General features: G+C 35.3%; 2 protein-coding genes and 1 non-coding gene across 3 annotated transcripts in view; 1 reads left to right on the top strand and 2 right to left on the bottom strand.

Moving 5' to 3' along the window:
* MED12L (mediator complex subunit 12L) overlaps positions 1–22,648 on the top strand; it is a 311,879-nt gene that overhangs the window by 219,628 nt on the left and 69,603 nt on the right. Inside the window, exons 16-18 of the mRNA XM_069472005.1 lie at positions 16,362–16,509; positions 21,137–21,255; positions 21,927–22,070. Coding sequence (XP_069328106.1) covers positions 16,362–16,509; positions 21,137–21,255; positions 21,927–22,070 — 411 coding nt within the window. The remainder of the gene's footprint in view (positions 1–16,361; positions 16,510–21,136; positions 21,256–21,926; positions 22,071–22,648) is intronic.
* Positions 4,908–5,936, bottom strand: P2RY12 (purinergic receptor P2Y12). The gene has a single exon (XM_069473074.1). The coding sequence runs from the start codon at positions 5,934–5,936 to the stop codon at positions 4,908–4,910; it is 1,029 nt and encodes a 342-aa protein (XP_069329175.1).
* LOC138388759 (U6 spliceosomal RNA) lies at positions 10,907–11,013 on the bottom strand. The gene has a single exon (XR_011234249.1). It is a non-coding gene; the product is annotated as a U6 spliceosomal RNA (small nuclear RNA).

The following is a 22,648-nucleotide window of genomic DNA, read 5'->3' as shown; positions in this document are numbered from 1 at the left end:
ATTTCTCAGTTGGATCAAAGTTAACAGTCCAAGAGTTCTTGTTGATGTGAGTAACCAGTGCCATGTCTATAATATCTGAAAAGATGAGGAAGTTTTTGCTTTCATTTGGGATGAAAGCTGAAGTGGTAACTCCTATACTTCTATACTCACAGAAAAGATTTTTATTTCCCATCAAAGTATACCGTGGTACTTTCTCAGATTATGTGAAATTGTTTTAAAATTCCATAGTAGATTAATCAAAAGTAGTAATAATAAGCTGAAATAAGTTACGCAATTTATCAATAAATGTAGCAGTCTGTTTTTAAAATAAAATCAATATTAGAAAATCTCTATATGTAACTAGAACAGGCAATAATTTCACTGTTCTCTGAAACATATAATTAGTTTCAAACTTTTTATTACAAAAGGAAATCATGTGTTTAAATATTCAAACACATATATAGTACAAAGTGAAAATTAATCCCCCATATATACATACCACTGTATATGTGTATAAATATATATTTACATTTATTTGCATATTAGATCTTTGTTTCATTCCATGTTAGTACATGTAGACTGACCTAACTTTTAAAAATTGGTTACACTATATCAATTTACTACAGTTTAGTTGTTTCTGATGGTATTTAGTTTGTTTACAATTTTTCTGTATTACAAACAGTGCTGGCTAGGCAGGCGCAGTGGCTCATGCCTGTAATCCTAGCAATCTGGGAGGCCAACTTGAGGTCAAGAGTTAGAGGCCAGGCTAAGCAAGAGTGAGAACCCGTCTCTACTAAAAATAGAAAGAAAAAAAATTAGCCAGGCAACTTAAAAATAGAAAAAATTAGTCGGGTGTGGTGGTGCATGCCTGTAGTCCCAGTGAGTAGTCCCAGCGACTTGGGAGGCTGAGGCAGTTGGATTGCTTGAGGCCAGGAGTTTGAGGTTGCTGTGAGCTAGGCTGATGCCACGGCACTCTAGTTTGGGCAACAGAGTGACACTCTGTCTCAAAACAAAACAATATTGTAAAGCTGTGGTCCCCACCCCCCTGTTAGAAAGTGGGCCACACAGCAGGAGGTGAGCTGTGGGTCAGCAATGGGAACTTCATCTGTATTTACAGCTGCTCCCCATTGCTCACCGTTCCCTCCTCCCCAAGTCTGTGGAAAAATTGTCTTCCATGAAACCAGTCCCTGGTGCCGAAAAGGTTGGGGAATGCTGCTGTAGAGCACATAGTATCAATATATTTTTTAATATTTGTTCTGGCATAATTGTAGGAAGTTTCCTAGAAGTAGGATTGCTGGATCAAAAGTTATGTGTCAAAATAGTGGATGATATTTTCAAATAGTTTTCTAGAGAGATTATACCAATTTGTAGTCCCATCAATAGTGGGGCTCTCCAACACTATCATTAAAAGTCTTTTCAATCAATTTGAAAATTATAGGCTGAAAAAGCTGTGCTATACAAATATTAAATTATTTGCTTATTAATGATGTTATGTATCTTTTCATATTTTTGACCATTTTTATTGCTCTTGGAAATTGACTTTTCATGCTTTCTTCATTTTTAAAAATCAGTCTATTTCTCAGTTGCTGTTGATTGGTAAGTGTATTTCCAAATTTCAATTCCCAGTGGCAGCATTGTGATGCCGCCTTGGGCATTGCCAACCAATGATGATCAGCCACAGCTACAAGCATACGATGTGTGATGATTGAGTGCAAAGCTACTGAAACACCTAGATGCATGAAGAAAGGGTTCTTTTTCTGCAAAGAGTTTTTCTTGCTGTTTTTAAAGTACTGATCCAGGGTTAGAATATTCTTATGTTTTGCGGGCAATGCAGGTGCCATCACAGCAACTCAGCTCTGTTGTTGCAGCACAAAAGCAGTCATAGATAAAAACCGAATGGGCATAATTGTGTTCCAATAAAACCTTATTTGTGGATGCTTATGTTTGAATTTCATATAAATTATCATATGACATGAAATTTTATTCTTTTGATTTTTTTTCTCACAAACATTTGAAAAAGGGCATGTGCAATATTCTGATAGAAGAATGCAATGTTTAATGATTAAATCACAGTAATTGGAGTATCCCTCTTCTCAAGCATTTATCGTTTCTTTGTGTTAGAAACATTCCAATTCTGCATTTTTAGTTATTTTGAAATATGCAATAAATTATTAATGATCGTCACCCTGTTGTGCTCCTGAATACTAGATCTTATTCCCTGTATCTAATAGTATTTTGGTACCCATTAACCATCCCCTCCTATCCTTTCCTCCCCACTACCCTTACCAGACTCTGGTAGCCATCGTTCTGCTCTCATAAATATGTACAACTATTATGTGCCTGTAATAATCAAAAATAAAAAAAAAATTAAAAAGAATTCTTGGATCACAAACTGTACGAAAACAGGCAGTGGGTTGGGATTTGGCCTGTGGGCTGCAGTTTGCTGATACCTGCGTTAGACTTTTTCTATAAGAAACCACTGAGCGAAACTGCCAGTAAGCAGCCTCGTTAGGACTTGTAAGCCACTAAGGCCATGGACAAGATTTTATTTTGTTGTCTCATCTTCTGAACCTTTCACTTCTCTCCCTGAGTCTACAGAATTTGGCTTCATTTAAAAAAGAAAAAAAAAAAGGTAGTATGAAATGTGGGGTTATTATGTATATTAAAATGGCCAAAGCTGGAGATAGTGACATTTTCTATGTGTAGTGAGCACTCTGTAAATACTAACCTCTAAGACTGTCTTGATTCAATCTGATGTTTGATGCAAGAGTGTATGATGTCTAATGTCTTGGAATAAAAAAATTCCAGCAAAGTATGATTTAGAGTTTAGTGTGAAAATTTCCTGTTGTATACCTATACTTATAAAATACAGGTAACCCTAAATACTTTGCAGTTATTTTTACAAAAATATATCATTAGCGTTTTTGGTTTTTTTCTCTCTCGTAGAAATTGTCATCTCAGTGAATTACAGAGTGTCCCAAAAGTCTACATACATAGGGAAAATGGGAAATTGTACACCCTATAATAGTCCAGAGAAAGATTGTTCGGGTAATCTTTGTCTACCCTGCAGTCTCCCAGAATCTGCCTTCTGTAACACCATGTTGTGATTAATTTCAATCTATTCTCTACTCCGGATTTGATGTGTGAAGGGGTGGGTCTGCCCTTTATTATTGTGATATGGAAAATAAGAAGGTTGGATTAGTTGATCTCTAGATTGTCTTCCAGCTCAAATATCCTGGTATTCTTACATAATATGCAAATTTATGCATATGATATTAGAGTGAACTGAATTAGTCTACAGAGCAGAAATGGCTACTGCTGTTTGTTCCAGCAGTACATAGATTATGTATCTTTTTGATGCAGGTCTATGTATCTTCACTGACATTGAGTGTTCGCTTATAGCTGTGCTATAGAAGGAAATGTGGCCACTTGAGAATACGTACCATTTTGGGAGTTAAATGGGTTCAACTTTGTACTGAAATGTAACTCAGCAGAAGTTGTAGAGGGTTTGTATAAAACTGATTATTATTGAAATTCAGTGAACTTCTTTATAGTACAACCCACACTTTTTATTTCTTCTGACATTATTTTAATATTGAGATATTGGTATCTGTGCCACCTTCTGAGAATCACCTCTTAGGATCATGAATAACTGAGATAAGCGATGTGAACTTTCATATGTGTTATATATTTTGTTTATATTAAAAATATCAAATAATGGCTTGTGTGGAATCATACTCCATGTTATAATGTATATAACATGTTTAAATAATAGGATTTATAATGTCAGCTTATTTTGTCATTTGTATGTTATCTCATTGAGATGTCATCTTCCAAAGAGACTGCACAATGGCATGTAATAAAAATGTTGGCAGTGATTATTTGTTAAATGGATTTGATGTTTGATGTAGTTGTATATAGGGAGGTGAGTCGTGGTATCTAATATCTTTGAACAAAGAAATTGCAACAAAGTGTGATTTAGAGTTTAATGTAAATTTTTCATATTATAACACAAACAGGTAATTCCAAATAGTTAAATCACTTTCCTCTTATCAGTTAGGCTATGCAACTTTGTAATCACATTTAATTTTTCTCATTAAGGGAAAAATATTCATTAACACAAGTAGCAGGTATTTTCTAGGAGGTAATTAATAAGGGAGTCGATGGTATTATATCCATTGAAGTTGTCAAAATATTAAACTGATTTCTCTAGTGTTAAGGAAATATATATTTTTTTAGTATTAGAATGCCATAAAAGTAACTCTCCTTTAATGACTTTGTTTGATATTTCTGGTCTTTATTGAAAAGATAGTCTTTAAATGTCTACCTTCTTAAAGAACATTTTTATAAAATTCAGTCTAATCAAATACTATTTCAATTAGTTTAAAATCCCCTTAGGTTTCTGCGAATGATTAAAAGTTAGTATTTATTATTTGTGTATGCCACTAAATTTTTGTAAGTAGTATCATGATAGGGGACTAGGAGCTATATAGAGGGAGATATATACACACATATATATATCTTTAGTATCACTTTTGATAACTAGATTATATTTGGTAGATCATTCGTCCTTAGTTGATTATTAAAAATAAAATTGTGATCAATGATGTATTTTACAGTAGATATTATCATACGATTACCCATTTTGGCAAAACTACACATCATGAATTCTGTGTAGTTTTGCATGCAGCATGGCAGTTGGATGCAGTTTGTTTTGCTGCTGCGTAGCTGTAGGTTAGGTTATTTTTCTACATTTAAAGATAGCTTTTAATACTGGAAAGGTAAATAAAAAATTTTTGTAGTCTTCTATTACTTTTTCAAGTTATTAACCTCATTATTTCTTAGTCAGTGTTAATATTTTTACATAGTGCTTTCTTTTAAGGAGTTATGATCACCAGCAGAGTGAAATATTTCCTCAGTTAATTTGTTTACATTGGAGTTTCTTCACTTGGGTCACCACTATTCTGTCCTTTTTTCCTATTTTCTTGGGATGAAGATGTTGCAGAACTGGGACACTTCACCATACTTATCAAGGAATTTCTGAAGGACTTGCAAAGGAAAAAGTAGATGAATGGATCCAGGCATGCATTTAAGGAAGTTAACCACAGAGTGCTCTCCTTCACATAGAAGAGAGTGTTTTCAGCAGCACAGTCAAAGACATCCCGGGTTTGGCTCAGGGTGTAAGGAATTCGGGCAAAATGGAAAGGAACAAAACAAATAAAGAATACGGCAATGATAATGAAAACTTTGACATTCACCTTTTTCCTGGGGACTTTGCCGACTCCCCTTGTTCTTACATATGACTTGTATAGTTCTTTTGTAATGAGTGTGTAACATACAATGACAATTAAAAAATTAATCCAGAAAATGACTTGACAGATGTAATTGACTATTTCATGCCAGACCAGACCAAACTCTGATTTGAGGAAAGAACATTTCTTCACGTTCTTGTCCGTTGGCCTCCTGTTGGTCAGAATCATGTTAGGCAAAGAGAGTAAGAACATGAATGCCCAGATGACAACAGAGAGAATCTTAGCCCCCAAGAGATTGGTGGGATTGGATGTTTTAAATGGCCTAGTGGTCTTCTGGTAGCGATCAATAGTTATCAGTCCGAGGAATGAAATACTGATATACATTGTGAAATAAAATACGACGGAGGTAACTTGGCACACAAAGGTTCTCAGTGGTCCTGTTCCCAATTTGGCATCACTAAGAATTTTAAATGGAAAAGTCAGAATCATGAGAAGATCAGAAATGACTGTGTTCTTAAGAAAAATAATAAAGTTTGATTTACTGCGGATTTGAAAGAAAATCCTCATTGCCAGGCTGTTTGTGATGAGTCCAACAAAAAACAGAACGGTGTAGAGCAGTGGGAAGAGGACCTGGGTGATTTTGTAGTCTCTGGTGCACAGGCTGCTGTTCCCAGGCACGGAGGTGAGGTTGTCGATGGCTTGCATTTCTTATCTGCTGCCTGGAAGAGGGAGGAGGGGATGGTTATTTTTAGTCTGAGGTAGTTGATTTTGCTGTTATCTCTGTCTGTTGAGTTTTTTAAGACCCAGCCTCTAAAAATTGAGGTTTCTGACCTTTATTGTAGCAGTTAGTAGAAACACAGAAAACTGAATCTCACAATATTTCCTCTCAGCAAATATTCTGTCCCTAGAGAAGTGAAATGGTCTGGAGTACATTATGTGAAGTTGTGGATGCTTTGTATTTCTTATTTGGTGTTTGCCTCTTAAAGCACATTTCAATCTTAGTCAAAGCCCGCCTGTATTTATATGTAAAAGCTAGAAGAGAAATATTTGGCTATACTTCACTCTTTTCCAGCTTCATTTCCATGCCTTTTAGCTTTTTTAGTTTTTATTCACAGTCACTTTTCCTACATCATCCTCATTCCTGAGCTTCCCTTACTCTAGTACCATCAAAGTATTTGAGGGAGAAATGACCAATAATTGTCTATTAGAATTTTAAAGAAAAAAAAGGAAAGAAATTGGTGTAAATCACCCTTGAGAAATTTATTAAATAAGCTACTAAATCAGAAAAAAATATCCAAAACATTTTCCTTTATAATCAGAAGATATTCCTGCCTCTATATTGCTCAGTCATCCATTAAAAAATTGGCCTCATAAAGACTCATTATTTAGCTTCAAATATTTTAACCCATGTCTATCTCATTTCCAACTTTGCTCTGTGTATTTGAAGTTGTTACATACATTTTTCTTGAATATCATTCAGTAAAAGTTTTAAAACAGTAAAAAAAAAAAAAAAAAAGGATATGGCTTGTGTATGTATGGCTATCAGTTGGCATTCCTTACAATAGCCAGGGAATACTTTCTAGATTTATGGGAGTGCATAATGGTAGCTAAAATAAAATATCAAAACCAGATTCTGGGCAAAACCTCATTCTTTACAACAGGCAGCTATAAAGAAAATTAACACTTGACTTGAATATGCTATCTGGTATCTAAGTCTTGAAATTTGAAATGATATATGTCATATTTTTATTCCACTAAAGACAAATAAAATTGATTCTACATAAAATATTATTCCTTATAAGTAAACACAGTAGTGTTGAAAGTACTAACATCTAAATTAAAAAGAAATAATTTTCACGTAAAAGATTTAAATACGACAATTCCCCCAAAATATCAATGGAATTATTTTTTTCTATCCTTAATTATTGAAAATAAAACAACAATCTTGTTGTTACAGTATGGCTTCAATTTTCCATACCTTCCCACCTGTTTAGCTATTTTTTAAAAAACTAAACAAAACCCAATATTTTATTGACACAAGATCACTGATTTCAACCTTTCTTGCTACTGCTATTTGCTCTTATGGGTTCATTCCTTGGCTGTTTTGGAAATTCTGCTTTGCGAATGCTCATTTTGCATACATTATAAGTTATTTAAAAAGTATTCCTGACCTTAAGAATTTCAGCTCCCTGTATCGATATTTAAATCTCATTTTATACTTAAGGTAAAATAAGTAAAATTGTTTGTATTTTATTTCCATGCTTTGTATAATTTTTCTTAATGAAGAATTTAATTATGACTGTCTCTGACACCATTATTTCAACTTGCATTTTAATTTTATTCCAAATACGTGCTTGCATTGATATTGTCATTTAAGGCTTTCAATTTTAAGAAAAACTTGGAAAAAATTTACACACATATCATAGTGTAAATACATATATTTGTCAAATACTTCTAGATATAACATTACCTGGTTACTCTGTTGATTCTGAAGGGTTTAAATGTATCCAGTAAGTGGTAGTTAATGCAACCTGCAGAGTGGCATCTGGTATTTTCCTTTTAATGTCTTAGTTTAGTTGCCAAACCTCTTTGTGATAGAGAATTTGCTGAGTTTTCATCAGTAAAGTCTTGCGTGCTCTAGAGAGAAATAGAAGGAGACAGAGAAAGAGGAAGAAAGGGCTGCACAATCAGAGATTACCTTCAAACACTGTGGACTCAAAGCTATGCAGGCACTGAATTTCTATCTGTCTGCTTTTAGGACTTCTGCTTTTATTTCCTGGGAAATGTGGGGCGAAGGTGGCTGAGAAGTCATCTTTTAAAAAGCAATTTAAAATCTTGCGGCTTTTTTACTGAAACCTAACATAGAGTTGATGATTTCTAACTTGGAGTTCTTTTGGTTATTTTCCATGCAAATGATAAATCCAAGTTGAGATCAAGCCTTCAAAGTCTGTGTGCTGGAGAAGGTTGCAAGCTTGCTTTCTTAGATGGTTATTTACCTGAAAACGTATTGCTCTGAGCATTGGATGATATATTTCCTTCTAACAAGTAATTGCATTAACTCAAAATGTGTGCTGGTTGGGGATGTTAAAGTCTCTTCCCCTTTGTTTTTTTCCTGGTTAATAATGTCATAATTTTAAATCTGTGTTTGATTAACTCCTTTGTAGGCGAAACAGTTTCCTCCCATTATAAATTATCAGATTTCAAAATTACATTAGGAAAGAAAAGTGGTTGTATCCATTGCCAGGCTTATTATATAAAGTGTCCTTCGTGCTTTTCTTAAATAGAATTTAAATGTAAACAAGCATTTTTTTTTCTTTGTTTTTACCTAGCTTTGAGTTTTTGGGAAAATACATCATTAAATTAATGCATCTTTATAGCACTATTATATACAGTCCTTTAACTTTTAAACCCAAAGGGCAAAGGATATGGTAGGGATGAATTGAAGGGCCAAACTTTTTGCTGCTTTACCTTTCTATAAATATTGCTGTGCAAACCCCTACGCCCTCAATATCTTGATCTGCGGTGTCCTTCTGTTAACAGTAGAATCATTTGGATAGGTTCCTTTACCATGGACACATGTTTTGGTTATTCTGAGTTTTGAGTATGTCTCTTTCTTTAAATGCTAAGTATCTTCTACAGTTGTGTGTAAAATGCAGAGCAGCAGCTCAGCATCACCTGGGAACTTGCTGGAATGCACATTCTTGGGTACCAACTTAGCTCCAAAGAATCAGAAACTCTGGGGTGCTCTAACCCCCCATCTGTATTTGAAGGAGCCTTTCCATGTGGTGCCCAGCACACTATAATTTGAGGACCACTGATTTAAATGGACATAATAATTTTGTTGCCTTTAAGAATTGGAAATTAAGCTGTGAAATTCAGTCACGTTAGTTGTAATTGTCAGTTATATAATAATCCCTATCTTTTGATCATCTAGAGGGATTAGTTCAATATTAAACTCTTGGGAAAGTTGGTACTGAAATTATTTTTATTTTAAGTTAGAATGTAAGCAAATCTTAATTAACTTTCATGACTTATTAGAGACTCAAAATTAGACTTCCTAAAAGAACTTTTATGCTGGGTATACTTCATAATAATAATTGCCAATATATAATTTCTTACACTGTCATTAATTAATTAACTCTTTATCTCAACTACTCTCTTAAGTAAATACTTATATTATCCCCATTCTCTGGACAAGGGAAGCTGAGGAGCAGAGCAGTAGATAGAGTTCAATGGAGATGTCGTTCCAACCCAAGCTGTCTAGTTCCAGAGCCTGCATTTGTAACTGTTCTGTACCTGAGAATCTTCCCTGTCTCACCTTTTCCTCATCTCCCTCCCCACATTGAGACCCAGGAGTGAGGGATGATTGTCATGTGTGGAATGTCTGTACTTTTTTCAATAAAATAAGGGTGATACTTGCCTTTATACCAAATCGTAAACTCGAAAGGATGTTTATGATGTGTTTCTAAGATCTTTGGATGAAACAAGGCATTTAAAAGAAAATCATGATTATTTTCAACAAATCAATCTTTTATATTAAAGGAAAACTAATTTAAAATACTTAAAATCATACTACCTTATTGAGAACTTATATTTCCAAATCCCTGGAAGGGCTTTCAATAGGGATTTGAGGGATAAAAGAAAAGCTCCAGCTCTTCATTTACATTAACTTGTCTTTTCTCTGATTTTAACTCACAACCACACACCTATTTGCAAACCATCTCTAATAATATTTGTTTTTTTATTGGCAGATCACTGCCAGTTAGACCACTTGACCCTTGAAAGTGATTAAAATCTTTAAGTGAAAAGTGCTTAGGTTACAAAAGTATATTATCATGTGAATAAAAGCATAGTAAGTTATACTCTTTAACCTCTTATTAATAAATAACAACACATACAATTTGTATTATTCAGAACAGAACTAAATTTGATTGATTCGGTTTTTTGCTATGATTAAGATGGCTTAGAAAAAGGAACAGAATTTTTACTTTTAAGTGATTTAGCTGGTTTATTTATTTCACCAAGTCTACTAAATAAAGGTAATCTACTGAAAATATTTGCTTCAAATGGGGTTGCTCTAAACCCTGAGGTCCTTGGAGAAGTAGGTTTGGGCAGGAGGGTAGAGATGTTATAATTAGGACATTTGAGTAGATTTTAGGTTGCTTTAGTTCTAATGGCTTATGGTTCTAAATGTCATTTTGACATTAATGAGTATTTTGACTGAGGACATGTGTTTTGAGCAGTGTACAGTTAAATCAGCTAGACTGGCTTTATGCATCAGAGTATAGAAATTTAGGTTAGATATACAACAGATTCTTGGGCATTGGGGTATTTAGCAAAAGAGATTTAACCTTCATCGGTCATAGTGTGAACTTCTAGAAGCTATTGTAGAACAAAGGTTTCCTGTTAATTAAATCAGTTTCCTGTTTTCTTGATTTACAGAAAAAACACTTCAATTCAGTTATAGTTATAAATGAGAAAAAGCTTCTAATTTCCTTGTTCCTTTAACAATTTCCTCATCCATGAGCGTACTCATTCTTCCTCCCCAGCCCAAGGCTTATTCCTGATGGGACATTTATTTGATGTTATTTTATTCAAAATCACGTGGTATTAGAGATTCAGCTGAAAGAAAAGTTTGAAAACATCTTTTTTTTTCTTTTTTCATTTTTTTTTTTTTTTTTTTGGAATGCTTCACGAATTTGCGTGTCATCCTTGTGCAGGGGCCATGCTAATCTTCTCTGTATCGTTCCAATTTTAGTATATGTGCTGCCGAAGCGAGCACTTGAAAACATCTTTTAAGAGTTTTCCATTTAATAAACTAATATTTTTAACTGAAATACATGGTTTTTAAAGACTGGTTTTTACTATTCTTAGAGATGGGGTAGGATGCTGTTTACTTCATGAGGTATACTGGGTTTGCAGTTGATTTTTTAAGCATGTAAAATTAGGGAGTATTGCAGGTATGAAATGCTGTATTTTATTTTATCAGAAGGACAAGCACATCTACTTCATCTATTTTTCATTAGTATTTGGAAGAAAGGAAGCACATTCAGAGTGAGATTTTTATTTGTCTTCAAGGACATTAGTAATTTTAAAATTCTATGACTGCCGGATCACTGTTTAAATATCAGAAAATACGAATCAGGTGAAAGGAGAACATACAACTCTTATAATCTCATCACAGTTATCACATCTTTGTCAATATGCACACATTTTGACAGTATTTCTAATCACTTATTTTAAAGAAATGAAGATGATTTAAAGCACATCTCTATTTAATTAACATCATTTCTTCTTTCTAAGGATATTTGGCTCACGGGACATATTTTAATTCCTGTAGTACCACAAGCCTGCCCAGAGTTTTGGGCAAACATCCTCCAACTTTCTTCATCAGTTAAGTTTCTGTGAATGTGAGATGATATCTGGAGACAGAAATAATCTATGTGGAGGATGAGATTTTCAGAACTCAGTTTACAGGAGAGATAGCCCTTTCAGTGCAACTGCAGCAGGTGGACTAGCATGGGAGGGATAGCTTGACTTCTCCTGTAGTAGACTCTCCAGCTGATGCTTTTCCTTGCTTAACAAATTATCCTTCAGGGAATAACCAATAGCATAATATTTGGGCGCTTATCTCAGATCCTTATTATTAGTTGCAACTATGTACCTTGAGGGTGTTTAAATACCAAGTTGAAAGAGTAGAAGTTATTGATACTTTTGGAAATATTTGGTATGTTTTCTTAGGTTGGCTTTATTCTCATTTTGTATAAATTGCTATTTGAAGACATGTACATTTTTACTTGTACAAAAAAAATTGATGTAAACAAATCTTACAGGCTATTGAAAGATAGTAGCTTTTAAAATGTTTCCACCTGTCCTCTTTGAAGCCTGGTATAGTAACTGCTATCATGATTTTCCTAAAAATCTTTCTTGTAAGCAACAAATATTGTTTACGCCCCATGTAGAGGTTGACCAGTGATTCTTTCCCAGCTCTCTGCATGCTGCTCTTGCTTTTCGTTTCACCCCCACACTCGGCAACTCATGACTTTGCTGCTTGGCCCAACTCCCTGAGCATATCAAGGTCAATGAACTGATTTGAGCTTCTCTGAGTATCTCACTTCTTCACCTCCAATTTCTCTGTATTTTCACTGTTTCCTTTTTTTTTTTTTCCTGTGGTCAAGTAGAAAGGTGTCCCTTTCTTTCTTTCCATATTAATCCAGACAAGAGGCCCTTATGTCCTTCATCCTTTATTAGTTATCTGCTCTCCAATCTTGATTTCCTCTGTGGAGATGTCTTTATTTAAGACATAGATTTGAAACCAGAGTTTAATGTTGATTATCCTAACAAACTTTCTCTTTCCTCTCAAGCTGTAGTTCTTCATGCCCAACTCCTGGTGGGTCACTTCCCTACCTTCACCATTTCACCATCAACTCTTACTTCAACCCTTTGTTTCCTGCTTTCTGCCCCTACCACTTCAGTGAAACTTCTCTCTTAAGGTTCACACATGGGTTTCAGTAAACAAGTCCGAGAGGTCACATCCATTGTGACTTCTTAACTCCACTTGACATCGTGGATGGTCCTCATTTTTTTTTTTTTTTTTTCTTTTTTTGAGACAGAGTCTTGCTCAGTTACCCTGGGTAGAGTGCCATGGCATCAGCATAGCTCACAGCAACCTCAAACTCCTGGGCTCAAACAATCCTCCTGCCTCAACCTCCGAGTAGCTGGGACTGCAAGCACATGCCACCACAAATGGCTAATTTTTTTCATTTTGTTTCTATTTTTAGTTGCCTGGCTAATTTTTTCTATTTTTAGTAGAGATGGGGTCTCGTTCTTGCTCAGGCTGGTCTCAAACTCCTGAGCTCAAGGGATCCTCTTGCCTCAGCCTCCCTGAGTGCTAGGATTACAGACACGAGCCACCACGCCCGACCAATCGTCCTCATTTTTATATGAGGACAGCCCCTCCTGGCTTCCGTGACGCTGCCTCATCAGACTATCTTATTAATTATGGAGAGGGAGTGTGCACCATTTGATGGCTCATTTACCCCCTTCACCATCTCAGCTCCCTTGGCTCGTCTCTCCTACAGAGAATGTGGAAGCTTTGCATCCCTCCCAGGACTTGAGATATTGCCCTTACTCCTGAGCTGTCACCTCTGCATTAGTGTCCACACCAGACCAATTACTAGATATTTACAGTACATTTCGACCTACCCCTCAAATTCCTCACACTTATAAGTAAATTCAAGAGCTCCCTGTCCCTAATAACATGTTCTTGTTTTTCTCCATCAAATTTTATCTAGTGGGTGCATTTTGAAATCCAGTGAAATACACATTTACTCATTGGATTCACATACCTGATCCTTTCCTAATCTTCCTTCAGATACCTCTAGATTTTGCTTCTTAGTCTTCATTCTCACTGCGAAGACTTAGTTGCCCCTGCACACTTTTTTGTTCTTTCTATCTCTTACATCTTCCCTTCAGTTTTCTTAGCACTCAACTATCAGGTTAAGTTTCCTACAAAACTAATTTTTGTTATCTTCGTCCCTGCCTTATTCCTTTATCTATGTGTTTGTTCATTAGTCTACTTACGTATTCCATATTTAGTTTATTCAACAAATATTCGGTGCCAACTCATAAAAATGAATAAATCATACATGGACCCTTTTACAAAATTTACAAGGTAATATGGAAGACAGATGTTAAACAAATACCTAAAAAATAAGTGGATTACACTGTGATCGATGCTCCAAAGGCTACTTCTCTTCCCCTGCCCCCACCTCAGTTCCCTGTGGGAAGGGTTTTCAGTGAACTGGAGTGACAGAGGGAAGGACCTGACACTGTATTTGTATGTTGCATGTCAGCAAAGTGAAATTGGGGCTGTTGGGAGTATCTTAGGTGGAGGAAAGAGCAACAGCAAAGGAAGGAAGTGCCCCAGGGTCTTTGGGAAATATTGAGTAATGCAGTACAGCCTGGGTGCAGGGTGTGTACAAGAGAGGAGTGGAAGTCTAGCATATGCATTAATAGCAGTGAGCGCTGTGTCCAGCTTGATTCTAGGCATTTTATATACTTTGTCTCAAGTATTCTCACAAAAGCCTTACAAGGAAAACATGTTACCTATTTTTCAGAGGAAAAATCTGAAGCTTAGAAAGGTTTGTTATCTGGGATCACGGAGTTGGCAAGTGGCACAACCAGCATGTGGCCACAGCCCTTTTATCCTCAGGCCAGGGCAGTTAGGGTGCAGCATGGGGCCTGTGTGGTTGTGATGGACACATGGATCTTTCCGGGATGCTTTCCTTCTTCACCCCTGTTTGGACTTCTACATCTGAAGATTTTACTTTTATGATACTGAATCTGTGCTCCTGGAAGACAGGAAACATTCATCCTTGTACTTTCTCAGAGGTCCCAGCATCTTGTCTTGCCTTACATAAATAGTCTATAAGCCGTTTTTGAATAATTTTGCTAACATCTTTTCATCACCCCTCACATAGACATTGACATTAGGACCGTTAGGTATGTGCTTAACTGACAGCAGCTGCAAAGCCACATTCCCGGCACTTCCTAGGTTTTGTACAGTTTTCTCCGTCCCTACTGTTCCTTCATAGGGCTCATATGCACACATCCTGCCAGACAGAAAAGAAATAGTAATGCTCTGAAACAACATAAATTGGAGATTTGCAAGCAGCTTAGCTCATTCAAATGTGCAGCCACATGTAAGAAGCATTGCCTATGTCAACTTCATCCTACAGTTAGGTCTTTTGAAAATTTTGGAGAGGTTTAGATACTCAATATGTTGAATAAGAACAGCTTCTGGGCGAAACCTGCTCCTAGCTTTTTTTCCTTTAAAGAAGCAAATTTGAACACATGAAACATTAAGAATTATTTGGGAGTAGGGGTGTGGCAAGATAGATCAGCAGGGTTTGCAAGTGTCTGTTGCTGGTAGTGTTTAATGAAAAAGGAGCCAGTGCAATGGGAAATGGTGGCAAGCGTGTGCCTGAGCAAGACAGACTGACAAAAAGAGACCGAGGGCAAAGTGACAGAATCCAAGCGAAAACAGGATCTTAATTCAAGGTTGCAGAAGTGAAATGCTACTTTGTACAGAGTACACATGGTGAAGTACTTGGGATCAAACATTGGAGCTCTCCAAGTCTGAGGTTTTTTGTTTGTTGCAGCCTCTACTAATTATGAACACAGTGCAGTTTGTTTTCTCTGTGAGAAGTTCTTTTCTCATGTCAGCTCCTTGGGGTAAGATAGATACTGATAGGAAGGGTAAAGATGTACAGAGAGTAAGGAAAGGAGATGTACTGAAGGATAGAGCTAGAAATTTTCTCAGAAAACGGAAGACTATAAGATCCAAGGGAGAAATTGGAATAGAAAAATCCAAAGCCAGGCATAAGAGAGAGAACACATCCTGGAATACTTAACTGGCTAAGACATGTGTTCACTAGTGTATGTTTTTGTTATGCTGTGACTAAATAATTTTCTTTCTCGTGTGGGAGAAAAATAGTGTTTGGATTCTCTGTGGGTTGGGAGGTGGTCCAGAAAGGAAAGCATGGTGGTGTTTGCATTTTTAACTATTTATCTCCCACCTAATGAGACCTATACACTTTATTGTTTTGTCATTTGGAAATAAATATACATGTATCTCACACAGTCCAGTTGGAAGTAAATGGAATATTTTTTTATAAAAATGTTTGAGGATCCTAGCATGATTTATTTTCCTAAATATAAAATATTTGTTATTGCTATATATATAAAAGCAGGCTTACAAAGAAATAGTATTCTCCTTAAGGGAAAAGTATGACTAGATAGTATGTTACATGATGTGCAATTAAGACCATGTTCAGTTTTAAACAATGAAAAGTTTTTCAATAGCCAAAACTTACTCTGTAGGGTACGCCCACATCAAGTGCTTCTATTAACACTTCAGGTCAGTTGACACTTTTTTTTTTACTTTAGCAAGATCCAAACTGGAAAAACAAGGGTGTTGCCAGTGGAAGTTGAGGAGAGTTGAAGGGAGGGCAGGATGCCACCACCGCAAGCCAGCATGGAGAGGCTGTGGTTAGTGCATTTCAGGGATATGAAATGCAGCCCCACCCCTGCAGCCAAGGGTTTCAGAGTGCATTTTCTGTTTTTCAGGATGAATCTTCAAGTCATGAATGTAACCAGCGCACAATCCTTCTCTACGGAGTTGGCAAGGAGCGTGAGGAGGCAAGGCATCAGCTGAAGAAGATTACCAAAGATATCCTGAAAATCCTAAATAAGAAGAGCACCACAGAGACAGGGGGTAAAGGGCCGCCTTGTGTTTGCTCCCATTGTGTTGTGTCTGGTCTTCCCTCTTAGCACAGTTTTTATCACCATCACCAGAGTGTTTCCTCTGCTGAATGACTATCCATTGAAATGTGAATAAGCACATTTAAGTTTTAAGGCCTTGTTTCCATTTATAGTAATCCTTGTATTAAAATAGTGTGTTCGGTAGGCAGATGTATTCTATACTCGTCTATACTTCCCAAATTTTTTGCGGTAGTAATACATGAAGTATTGAAGGATGAGTTGGAAAATCCTGAGTCTGGAAGAGGTCCATTTCCCTCTGTCTTTACCATCATTTTTCAAGCTTATAGTTTGCTTTTATTCTGGGGCACTCATATTTGCATATTAATTGAAAATCATGGCAGTGTATTTGCTGATTTAGAAATATAATTGCAGTAGATAGTGATAGTTCCCTATATTACCAAGTGATTTAAAGTACAATAGAAAATTGGGTCTTTGCTCTGTAATGCCTTCTTTATTTGGAATGCTCTTTCCTCATCCTTTTTATATAGTTTTTACAGTGAAGCTGTGCCTTTATATTATGTCAGCGCATTGCATAATTGGAATTTTGTAATTATCCACTTCACATTTGCCTAATTACTCTTTTCAGGGTTTATTTCATGCGGCAGTTAGTGATTTAAAGTATGATATCATTTTATATACGCCACTACCACCACTGTTGTTTATTTTTCTAATACTTAAATAATATAAAGAAAAGAAAGTTTGTGTTTGCCCTATGTAAACCACATTCTTCCCACACATGGTGTGAACCATCTCTAGGAACCCTACTGTGTTCTTCAGTACAAAATGCTTTTTTAAGGACCTCTCCACAGGGGACCCAGACTTTAGACTTTAACAGGATGACTTGCTTGAGTTTGTCCACACTAGATCTTTCCTAGAGAAAAGTACAGGTATAAATAATGCAAATAGCTTCTTTTTCTTCTTAGTCAATAGGGGTGCACACGCAGAAACATAGTGCAAGGGACAACATGTTTCTCAGTCTGCATATGGTGTTCTGGGTATCTCCTGTTGGAGATGATGGTCCTTAGTACCTGACGGGAAAGTTACCTTCATATCATTTACATCACGTTTCCTGATTCCCTTCTATTGCCAGCTAAGGGACCTTGAAAAACATCGGCTCTCTGAGGGAACAACAAAGAGTTGTGAAAGGGAAATGAAACCTGCTTGTTGTTATTGAGCTTGAAAAAGAAAGTGCTCTGTCTAAGAAAACTGTTTATCTGTCATTTTGCTGTTGTTTTCTCAGTTAGAGAAAAGAGGAAACAGGTTGCATTTAGAAGGCTGAATTTAGAAACCCTGCAACTAGCTAGCAAAGACTATTGGAAACTACTTTTCATATACTTGGAAATGGGGGGGGCACTTTAATTTGGGGTTTTGGAATGCTGAGGGGGGACAGAAGGAGAAGGAAGGAATGTGATATTCTTTTCTGTTGAGTCTACTTACATACTTTACAGTTTTTTAATGCCATGCTATAGTCCTTTTTTATCTTTGTACCAGGCCCTTAAATAGGCAGTTCCAGCAGATGAACTCAAAAAAAGAAAATGATTGTTGTCCTGTGCTATTTTTGAGATACAGGTTGAGTATTCCCTATTGAAAATGCTTCAGACCTGAAGTGTATCAGATTTTGTAATATTTCCATATACAAAATGAGATATCTTATAGATGAGACTGAAGCCTAAATGTGAATTCATTTATGTTTCATATACACCTTATACACATAGCCTGAAAGTAATTTTGTTTTTCCCTTGGGGGTGCTTAATAAACTGTGTTGTGCACCTGTGTTTTGACTGCACCCTGTGACATGAGGTCAGGTATGGAATTATCCACTTGTGGCTTCCTGTCAGCACTTGGAAAGTTTTGGATTTTGGAGCATTTCAGATTTAGGATTTTCAGAATTGAGATGCTCAACCTGTATTAATAATAGAAACACCACTGTGGGACAGTATCTGCAAGGGGATTTTTGTCTTTCCTTCATTTTACATGAAATTCCTTTACCAGAAAGATGTTAATTTGTGATGTAGTAAGCTGCCTTCTGATAAATAGTCTTAATTTTAAATCACTACTTAAAACTTAGTATGTGAACCAGAAGCTAGCTAACTATACTTCAGATTAATGGAAATCTGCCGACTTTTTTTTTTTTTTCCAGCAAATTGAGGACTGGTAAGGAAAACAGAGCTTGTGTTAGCATGTATTTGCTTTCTGGAAAAACAAAAAATAATATTTTGAGGAATCAACTCATTAAGAGTGTTGTCAGATCAGCCAGGCCTTGCCTACGGCAATTTATAATCTAAAGTTTAAATAACATTTCCAGTTAAATGGTCAAAATTCATTTTCCAAACCAGTTGTGGTGGCTCACACCTGTAATCCCAGTAACACGGGAGGATTGCATGAAGCTAGGAGTTCTAGACAAACCTGAATGTCATAGCTAGACCCTGTCTCTAAAAAAAAGAAAAGAAAAGTAAATATTAGCTGGATATGGTGGCACATGCCTGTAGTCCCAGCTACTCAGGAGGCTGAGGCGGGAGGATTACTTGAGCCCAGGAGTTTGAGGCTACAATGAGCCTCTTGCCACTGCACTCCAGCCGAGATGACAGAGCTAAACATTGTCTTTTTTTTTTTTAAAAAAAGTTCCTTTTCCATTTGCATTGACTAGTCATCTTTTTTGGTTGTCAGTCGTGGTGTCTTTTGAAAATATTAATGAAGTTTACTATAACAATCTTTAAAAGGCCAAAACTTTCAGGACTCAAAGATTTAAACAATGGAAATCAAGCAACAAAGAGCAAATTAACATAAAACAGGTGAAGAAAATCTATGTATTATGGCATTGTTAATCATGTAAATATCATTAATGTATTGAGAACCATTGCTAGTTTTTTATATTTTTTCTTTTAAAGTGGATATATATTGCCAAGAATCAGTTACATCCTTTGAGATGAGGTTTGAAAAGTTAGTGGTATGTAGATAAATGATGCCCACAAAGAAAAAGGTGCATTTGGGAGTTCTTAGCTGGGTCCACTTCCTCAACTATGCTGTTTTTGTTTGTTTTGGTCCCAGAAAGGACTTAATTAATACATTAACTCCACTTTTAAAGCACTTTGTACACAAGACGATTGAGCTCTTCAGCCTTGGATCAAAGATGTCAGTAAATGAAAAATTCAAAAACTTGGATATTTTAAATATGCTCATGACATGTGAGCAGCTATAGTGAAAGCAAAATTTCATGCTTAATTTATACTTAGGGATTAGATATTTAAAAAGGTTTAATGAGTTTGTTGTTACTTGACAAAAGTGATATAGGCTTGTAACTTACGTTACTCCAGCACCTTTTAATTCTGATTCACTCTGGTATCAAGGCTTATTTGTTTTTTGGCTCTAAACAATAATTACTTATTGTTGAAAGGGAAGTTTCTTTCCTTTTGTTATTTTTTAAAACCATTATATTTGTCATTAGCAAAATATTTTTGAGTTCAGTGAAATCTTGTTCACTTCTTGTATCTTTAATATAGAAATCTGTAGAGTGATATTTGTTCTCTGAAATTAAACTTTCCCAAATTTGAAGACAATGCAAGTAGTAGAGCTCTTGGCTTTAACTACTTGGAATCGTAGTGTTAGAAGTGACTTTAGAAATCATATAATCCAACCTTTCCTTTTTCTTTTTAGATTTGCCTTTGTAAATACATATGTTAAAAATATTTAAAACCAGGATTGAATCTATTTTTGGATTTTATTCTTAGAACTGTTAAGAAGGATAAGAGTCCCCCTGGAATAAACAATGTCATTTTTTTAGCTGGAATTTTCTTCAGACCTCTTCATGCTAAATTGACAAATATAGAACTTTGCCATTAATGTGGAGTGATTTAATTCCTTTCTACCCTTCAAAAAGTTAGGAATCATGTCAATTTCTTTTCTTTTTTTTTTTTTTAACATCTTAAACTGACTTAGAAAAGTATCGAGGTGAGTCTCCAAAGAAGATGCCAATGAAGTGTCATTTTATGTCAAAGTGAGGCTGAGTAGATTACCCTCCTCCCTTTAATTGTGGATATCATCTTAATTTAAAAGTCATTTAGTTAGAAATGCTCATATAAAGGCACTTTTCATGGTAGCAGAAACTTAGGAATTACTCACTAGAATAGATAAATCGCAGTATAATCACACATTGGAATACTATGCATAAGTGAGAACGATTAATTTTTAGAACAAATTAAAATTATTTCAATAGTATGAATCTGTCTTAAAAGCATAATATTGAGTGAATTATGCAAGAAGTGAATATTATATATTGTATAATTCCATTTATATAAAATTCCAAAGTGGGCAGTAGCAACCCCAGCTATTAGAAGTCAGGATCTTGGTCCCTTGGGGAGGGAGAGGTGACTAGAGAGACCAGAGGGTGTTTCTGGGGTTCTCGAACTGCAGAACGTTATTTTGTGATTTGAGTTTCATTGCATGGGTGTATTTATTTTGTAGAAACTCAAAGAATTTGTGTACTTTTTATGCATGTCATTCTTTAATAAAAATTATCCATTAAAAAAGTCTAGAACTTCTGTTAAATGTCAAATAACTTATCTACTTTATGTTTTATTTAGTTGGGGATGAAGGACAAAAATCCAGGAGGAACAAACAAGAAGCATTTCCAACACTGGAGACTGTGTTCACAAAACTCCAACTCCTTTCATATTTTGATCAGCATCAAGTGACATCACAGGTAGCCATTTAAAGCTGATTTATTGTACATTGGGAATATTCCGATTAAGCATATCTTTTATGCAACATATTTTCAGCTTTAATTGGTTTAATAAATACATGTTATAAACATAATTGGAAACATTTCAAACTGTTGGGTAGTTCATTTTTAAGTGTCAGGTTGCCTTTCTTAGAAGAGTTAATTTTTATCATGTAAATATTTTTACCTTATAACAATAGTCAGCGATGTATAAAATAATCCCCAATGTAATACTTAATGGTATTACATTTTGGTCCTACATTGCTATTGATAAGGGAGACATCTGTTGATGACTGAAATAAAATACTATAAAATTGAAAAGAAACCAGATATATTTTGCTTTATAAATCCATTGGTATTCAAATAGATTCATCTAAAAATTAATATTTGTAGTTGTCCTGCAACTGTAAACCACTAGGATAGTTAAGATCTATACCTTAAGGGAACAAGTTGTCATATTTTTTCAAATTATAGTTATTGTAAGGTTATTTGATTTGCACATTGTTTTGGTTTTTGTAGAAATATAATACATTTTATCTTTCATCTAAATAGAATCACAAACTCAAATGTCTCATTTATAAAATTAAAATAATTTAAGTAAAAGATTGTTTGGAATATTGGTCTTACAATTATTTTCACTATTGTTTGCACAGATCTCTAACAACGTGCTGGAACAAATCACAAGCTTTGCTTCAGGAACATCCTATCATCTCCCGTTGGCTCACCATATTCAGCTCATCTTTGATCTCATGGAGCCAGCACTGAACATCAATGGACTAATCGATTTTGCAATACAGGTGTCAAAGAGACCATGTTTCTCTTATTTTTAGGAAAGCAAACCTACCAGGCATATTGGAATTGTAAATGAGCCAGTTGTTGTACACTAACACTGTTTTAAGGATGCAGTACATGTTTGAATAATGGAGACGTTCTGAATTAACACTTCTCAACTATTTTAATTGTAGCTATGTTCATAGTCTTCTATTACATAATTACAACTGATGCTAAAATATATTCTTTAAAAATGTGAGAGTTTTTGAGGATTTTTTTGTCTTTTGTTATTTTACTTAAGAAAGATAAAAATTTATTTGCTTTCCATAATAGAGTATATTTTAGGTGAAAAGCAAAAAAAAAAAAATCTTTATAATTTGATTTGTCCCACTATATTTTTTATACACATTTGAGTTCATTAATTACCTTTTGGTATTAGTGAATAAAAGGCAGAATTGGTTTCCATTGCTTATTCCATAGGAGGTGTTAACTTTGCTAATAAAAAGAAAATAATGACAAATAACTTCCATTTTATTAAAAAGAAGGGGAAAAGGGAGGAAGAAGTGAGGAGTGGGGATGTTCTCTAAAATTATCCAATCCACAA

Source organism: Eulemur rufifrons, chromosome 7, assembly GCF_041146395.1.
Source record: "Eulemur rufifrons isolate Redbay chromosome 7, OSU_ERuf_1, whole genome shotgun sequence".
In the NCBI taxonomy this organism is placed as follows: Eukaryota; Metazoa; Chordata; class Mammalia; order Primates; family Lemuridae; genus Eulemur; species Eulemur rufifrons.
This window is presented reverse-complemented; position numbering and strand designations above follow the sequence as displayed.

Bases quoted from the DNA above. Each gene is read 5' to 3' on its own strand.
- P2RY12 (XM_069473074.1), bottom strand. From the start codon at position 5,936: ATGCAAGCCATCGACAACCTCACCTCCGTGCCTGGGAACAGCAGCCTG.